Consider the following 7,199-nt stretch of genomic DNA (forward strand, 5'->3'; position numbering starts at 1 on the left):
TAAGGCCTTTTAAGTTTGTCCGTTCTGTGCTACTGTAGAAACATGGCGGTGCAACATGGCGGCCTCAGCGCCCCGCTCCTATGTAGATATAAAAGGCTCATTCTAAGCTCATTAAAAAAAAACTATTTTTGAGCAACTATACTCTGCTATATAAATGTATGAGTATTATGATCATCATATGCATTGTATAAATATATAAAATATAAAAAATGTATAGTATATTAAGTAGTATGTATGTATGTATAGTTCGTAAATGGCAAATATAGTATCGCATTGTACAGAGAATATATGGATTAAGAAAAGCGAATATAATAAATATTTCTATTTTTTTTAATTTAATAAATATTTTTATTTTTTTACTATGGAAAAGGGGTAGGATTAAATAAGTGTATACTTCTTCCTGCTTCTTTTCAGGCATATCTCAGCAATACAGATAATTTGTTTTCTTTTATTTATTTATTTTTTGTGAAAACATAATTTTTGTTTATTGTATTTCCATGCTTTTCATTTTGTTTTGTATGTTTGATATGTCTGAAATAAATTGAATCAAATCAAATCAAATCAAATCAAAATTTCTACCAAGTCTGTTGTCAAAACGGCCCATAAATTCTACACACTGCACCTTTAAAAAGAGTCAAATGATGAAAAATATCAAAAGCAAATGTGTGATCAGTTATGGTTTTATTTCAAACTCAAGTGATTTTAACTCTTCATGCAGATCAGCGAACACCAAAATATTAATGAACGTGATTGAGAGACCAACACACACACACTGCAGCAGCCACACTAAGACTGTGCTCTAGAATTATAATCATAATCATATCAACGTTATACAGAACGAAAATCCCCCTTTTTTTTTTAATATATATATAAACCATAACTTCCATGAATCAAAAAGCAGGCAGAGAACAGCGCCATATAGCCGGACACACAAAGGAGCTACATTATATATTTTTTTTCAGCTCCAGGGGTCCGCTACCATCTTGATTTTCTTGCCCAGGGACGGAGCTCACTCCTCGGGCGGCGTGGCCATCTTGACCAGGCTGGTCTTGTCGAAGCGGAACAGCCTCCAGCCCTCCTCTTCGGACAGATCTTCGGCCCCGCGGCGCTTGTAGAACTGAACCGACGGCTCGTTGTTTTCAGCCACGACGAACATCATGCCCGTGCAGCGCGTTTTCATCGCCAGCTGACAAGGAGGAAAGAGGAGGTTGAAGGTTAGTTTTAAAGCTGCAGTGTGTAGAATTTTGGGTTTTATTTCCTAGCAGATTTTATAGAAAGTAATTATAATATCCATAAGTACGTTTAATTTAGTGCATAATAGCTGAAAAAAATGTTTTGAATTATTATTTTTTCCCTTAGAAAGGGTCTCATATATGTCCATATTTCTGCATATTTTGGACCAAGGCCTAGTGCCGCCATCTTGAAAGTGTCATAGTTGGAATGTCATCAGGTGCATTGTTTAAAATGTAGAATTGTTCTTGTCCTTGAAGGCCACTGTAGCTTCTGTTATTATTCTAAAGGGGTGGGGTTACCCAGGGAGCGTTGCATTCTAGAACTTTGTAGAACTTTCTTGATGATGTCATATTACACACTGCACCTTTAAATGGTACTCCGAGGAACTTTCACTTTGTGTTAATTCTTGGTGCCGCTTTGGACAAAAGCGGTAGTGTTTTTGACTATGCCAGCTGTTGTGTTCCTGGGTGAGCGTATACCCCATGACAAAGGCATTAAGAAAAAACGATATAAAAACAATATTCTCTGCTACTTTAGACTTCAATAGGACTTTGAGTATTTTATTTTGAAAATCCTTGTAACCTTCCACCAAGCCTAAAGATGAACAAAGCCAGGTTAGTGCCTTTTATATGGCTGGACCGCGGTTGGGTTTTTTTTTTTAACCTTTATTTCTACAGGTAAATCCCATTGAGACCGAAGACTCTTTTGCAAGGGAGACCTGTTTTCCTTTCCCACGTTACCATTCACACACACATTCATACACCGATAGCAGCAGGCTAACTATCGACATTCACACGAGGCAAGGTGGGTGAAGTGTCTTGCCCAAGGACACAACAACTATGACACAGGTGGCAGGGCGGGGATCGAACCTCCAACCCTTCAAGTATTGTAAAGGTGTTGTATTGTATCTTATGCAAGGGGACTAAATATATTTACACCTGAGCTTTGTACTGATCGACTGGATGCTAGAAGGAGTTTATGTAATCTTTTCTGTCGCCATTTTTGTCATGATTGTTGCTAGATATATTTGCCGGTATCTTTGCCGGTATGATACATATAATTTCTTTCTCCGCCTACTCCATTATCTTTATCTCACGGGTCCGATTGGTCAATTTGTCACCGTTGCCAGGGGAAACACCTGTCAATGACTGATTCAAATCGCTGAAACCTTGTAGGTCCCTTGTAGTCTTTTTTTTTTTATAAGTTCTAAATCCAAATAATAATAAAAAAATACTAGGTTTGGGGGCGCTGTGGTGGCGTAGTGGATACAGTGTGTACCATTTACTGCATGTCATCCCCCCCCCCCCTCTCTCTCTCTCTCTCTCTCTCTCTCTCTCTCTCTCTCTCTCTGTCTCCCTATTTCAACTCTGTACTGTCTAATAAAGCTTGAAAATGCCCAAAAAATAACCTTTAAAAAAAGAAAACTACTAGGTTTGGTTCAGTAAAAGATTAGATTCTGCCCATCCCTAGATAGAACGCCGGTTCCGTATGGGTAAAGTATTCCTCTAACGAGTTTCTAAGGACATTGTTTAAACTATAGGCAAAATGTTAAAGACCGACTTCACCGGTTGGAATATGAAGGTGTATTGAACTCTGAGATCCTATGTAGTATAAATGTGCAAAAAAAAATTGGAATCGGATCATCTTAGCCTGAGAAAAGGCAGAAAGAGTGTTTTATGGTCTCACTGTCTAACCCTACAGTTTCCTTCTTGTGACATCACAGTAAGGGTTAGGATTAACAGGACAGCTGGGCCAAGGGAAGACTGAGGGAAGAAAAACCTCATTCATTATATTATAATAGTTATTTTATAATGATAGAACGCTGGTTCCGTATGGGTGAAGTATTCCTTTAAGCAAAAAATAAAAGGTCAATAAGGGGTCATGAATGTCAGTACTGTTATAGTCAAGGAAAAGCTGCCATATCTGTTAACATTGTTCTGCTATCTAATCTAGGTCTAGGTCTACTCACATCACTGAGGTGGCGCAGCAGCCCCGAGCCGATGCCCAGGCCTCTGCTCTGCTTCATCACGTAGAAATCCTCGAGGTAGAGCTGCTTGCCAACCCACGGGTCATACGTGAAGTAATACATGGCAAAACCAACCACAGGCAAGTCTGCAGAAGCACAGGAGACACAGGGTTAAGATTTACTTATTTTATTTTTCCTCACATTGCACATTTCAGTTTAAAGGTGCAGTGTGTAATATGACATCATCAAGAAAGTTCTACAAAGTTCTAGAATGCAACGCTCCCTGGGTAACCCCACCCCTTTCGAATAATAACAGAAGCTACAGTGGCCTTCAAGGACAAGAACAATTCTAAATTTTAAACAATGCACCTGATGACATTCCAACTATGACACTTTCAAGATGGCGGCACTAGGCCTTGGTCCAAAATATGCAGAAATATGGACATATATGAGACCCTTTCTAAGGGAAAAAATAATAATTCAAAAAAAATGTCAGCTATTATGCACCAAATTAAATGTACTTATGGATATTATAATTACTTTCTACAAAATCTGCTGGGAAATAAAACCCAAAATTCTACACACTGCAGGATTAAAAAAAAAAAAAAATTGTCAGTGTTATAATATTACAGAAGAAACAAATAGATATGTGTTTACTGCATATGAAAATGCAATTCATACAGCAACATAAAACAATACACTGTGACTCCATTGCACATTTCCCTTGTATGTATTTTTGAACTGTATAATATAATGGCTCTGTTGAATGTAACTATTGTGACATCATAGCAGCTACAGTATGTAACTATGGTGACCTCATCACAGTGGGACACAGTGTAGCCCACTGGTTTAACTCCACACAATAAACAATGAGCTGCGAGCTTTGCATTTTCCCCTAAACACAAGACTCTTTGCTCTTGCCGAGGAGATTACACACACAGTGGTTTATCCCTCACACTCAGTGCGTTTCCATGGCACAACTAGATTGGATTATCACATATATCGAACAAGACACTCGAACGGACCGTGTCACTTGTCTGAGTATACATGGCCTTTCAGAAATCGGATAAATGTCCGATGCATGGCTGTCTCCACTATGCTAGGTGGCACTGTAGCCCTTTCAACCATGCTTTCAACAAGTGGTTTTAGAGCTACGTCCGGTTCTCTTCCGTCAATAACCCATGGTGTAGCCTATCACGCGCAGGCACACAAGCACAGAACGAGAAGTCCGATATGAGATGTCCGATCCCTGTTTACATGCAGAGAGAAAGCCGACAATGAACAAATTATCTAGGTGTTCTTATCCGACTTCGCTTGTCCATTAATGTGCCGATTTGTGTGCGAAGTAGATCGGATAAAGGTGTTTACATGCAGTTTAAAAGTCCTGTTGAAGTCTTATTCGTTTAGTTATCCGATTATGAGTCTGCATGTAAACGCACTGAGTGAAATGATGACTCTGTCGACCAATCAACGGACTGCAGTGCGTAGCCCCACCCCTTTGGGACTACTCGGTATCCCAAAGCTTATTCTGGGACCCCCTCCCAACTTTTTGACAGTGGTAAACGCAAGTAAATGCGTACCGAACAACCACAAGTGTTTGTGTGCAAAACAAACGAGTGAGTGAGTGAGTGAGTGAGTGAGTGAGTGAGTGAGTGAGAGAAATTGTGTGTGAGTGAGAGAAATTGTGTGTGAGTGAGTGAGTGTGTGTGTGTGTGAGTGTGAGCGTGTGTGCGTGTGCGTCAGTGAGTGTGAGTGAGTGAGTGTGTCAATGAGTGAGTGAGTGAGAGAAATTGTGTGTAAGTGTGTGTGTGCATCAGTGTGAAATATGAGCTGTTATTTTAAATTCACACGGCTGGATTTGAGAAGGTTTTTGTCTTGTTTTGTAAAAAGAATGTCAGTTGGTACAAACCGTCACTGCTGCCGTCTCCTGGGATTTCAGCGATGACGCAATGATAGAACGGGGTGTCACCGAATCCATCCTCAAGGAGCTCTGTGATGTCACAGAAAGAGAAATGTAGAGTTAGACAGTGAGACCATAAAACACTCTTTCTTTCTGCCTTTTCTCAGGCTAGGATGATCCGATTTCATTTTTTTTTTTTTTGCACATTTATACTAAATAGGATCTCAGAGTTCAATACACCTTCATATTCCAAACGGTGAAGTAGGCCTTTAAACATAATTTTTTTTGCATGTTCAAAGCTTTATTGATAGTGGAGAATCAGTATATATGATATTTAAAAAAAAAACTATAATTACACAGTTCTATCAACAAGGAATATGAATAATTACCATAATTATATATAAATACTATAAACAATTGATGTATTTATTAGACAGTGTGTAGAGACAGAGATGAAATGTGTCAGAGAGGGGAATGACATGCAGAGAACGACCCGGGCTGGATTCTAACCCGGGTCTGCTGTGAAGAGGACTGAGACTCTATGGAGGGGTGGAGAGGGGGGGTCTAACCACTACACCATTAGCCCCCCCCCCCCCCCCCCTCCCCGACATTAACATATTCTAAGCACAGAACCAAGAATACTAATGAGTAAGTGGTATATTGATGGACGAATGTAGCATTGGGGCGACTGTGGCTCAGTTGGTAGAGCGGGTCGGCTGATGATCAAAGGGTTGGAGGTTCGTTCCCCGCCCTGTCTCCTGTGTCATGGTTGTTGTGTCCTTGGGCAAGACACTTCACCCACATTGCCTCGTGTGAATGTCGATAGTTAGCCTGCTGCTATCGGTGTATGAATTTGTGTGTGAATGGTAACGTGGGAAAGGAAAACAGGTCTCCCTTGAAAAAGAGTCTTCGGTCTCAATGGGATTTACCTGTATAAATAAAGGTTAAAAAAAAAGAAAAATAAAATAAAAATTTTGGAACTCACCTTTCTCAGTCAGTGTCACCTGGTTCTCCATTTCTTCATATTTAGCAAGTTCCTGAAGCCAGAAAAACACGTAACGTTAGATAGAAGATTTTAAAGAATGTAACCTCACTTTGTTGTTTGTAATTATACATTCCTGTTCGTCTGCTTTGGTTTTTCCCGAAACAATACTGAATTTTTTAAGCTTTAAAAAAAAAAGGTGCTACGAGGAGCTTTTAAATATTTCTGGAACAGTCTCATTTTCCCTCTGATGATCATAGATTACATGTAACAGCAAACCAGACCATCAGTGGAAAGAAAGAATGCTATTTTTTATATACTTTTCCTTAATGCCTTTGTCATGGGTATACGGTCTATCGTGTCACATAATTTGTCTATTTGTTAATTCTATCTCTGGTTTTCGTAAAACACATTGCGTACTTATTATGTAATGTGTGTTTGTTATTGTTTTATTACGCGCCTCACTCTGCTGTTGTAAAGCTATAAAGGCATCAGCACACAGGACAAATAAAATACTTAAAAAAGGGTGGAGTCAGTGATTCTGGAGAACGCTTGTTGTCAACATCACTTTTTTGTTAAAATCAGTGAATATCTCCTCATGATCCGCTACCTGTCTGTACTGTGTGTGTGTGTGTGTGTGTGTGTGTGTGTGTGTGTGTGTGTGTGTGTGTGTGTGTGTGTGTTTCCAACGTGTGCTGATTTTTTTTTACAAAAATAACAATGTAAACTATGAAAATTTAAACCTATAACGTTATTATTACCAGGTATAACATTATGAAAATATGTGGGTGTTAAGTGCCCAGCAAAACAAATGCCACTGGGTTTAACAATATCCAAATCCTTTCCTCTGTGTGTGTGTGTGTGTGTGTGTGTGTGTGTGTGTGTGTGTGTGTGTGTGTGTGGCTTATTGTCCCCGATACCTGAACCTGTCTCTCTGTAATGAAAACATTTCCACATGGACTGTTCACACGGACTCACTTACAAGGAATGTCACTTTTTTGGTCCCGAGCAAATCTGGATTTTCTAGTATATGTGGCTCGTCAATGGGGGAAGCAATGGTCACATTAAAATGAAAAAAATAATCCCTTTTACGTTTTTAAGTAAGTTAGCTACACAAA

General features: G+C 39.3%; 1 protein-coding gene across 1 annotated transcript in view; it reads right to left on the reverse strand.

The window, feature by feature from the left end:
* Positions 1 to 662: 662 nt before the first annotated feature.
* LOC307267519 (diamine acetyltransferase 1-like) overlaps positions 663 to 7,199 on the reverse strand; it is a 7,695-nt gene continuing 1,158 nt past the window's right edge. Inside the window, exons 2-5 of the mRNA XM_080049855.1 lie at positions 6,085 to 6,136; positions 5,109 to 5,189; positions 3,203 to 3,345; positions 663 to 1,186 (exon numbers count right to left, since the gene is read on the reverse strand). Coding sequence (XP_079905981.1) covers positions 1,010 to 1,186; positions 3,203 to 3,345; positions 5,109 to 5,189; positions 6,085 to 6,136 — 453 coding nt within the window. The 3' untranslated portion in view covers positions 663 to 1,009. The remainder of the gene's footprint in view (positions 1,187 to 3,202; positions 3,346 to 5,108; positions 5,190 to 6,084; positions 6,137 to 7,199) is intronic.

Source organism: Ammodytes marinus (assembly GCF_949987685.1).
Source record: "Ammodytes marinus genome assembly, chromosome: 21".
In the NCBI taxonomy this organism is placed as follows: domain Eukaryota; kingdom Metazoa; phylum Chordata; class Actinopteri; order Uranoscopiformes; family Ammodytidae; genus Ammodytes; species Ammodytes marinus.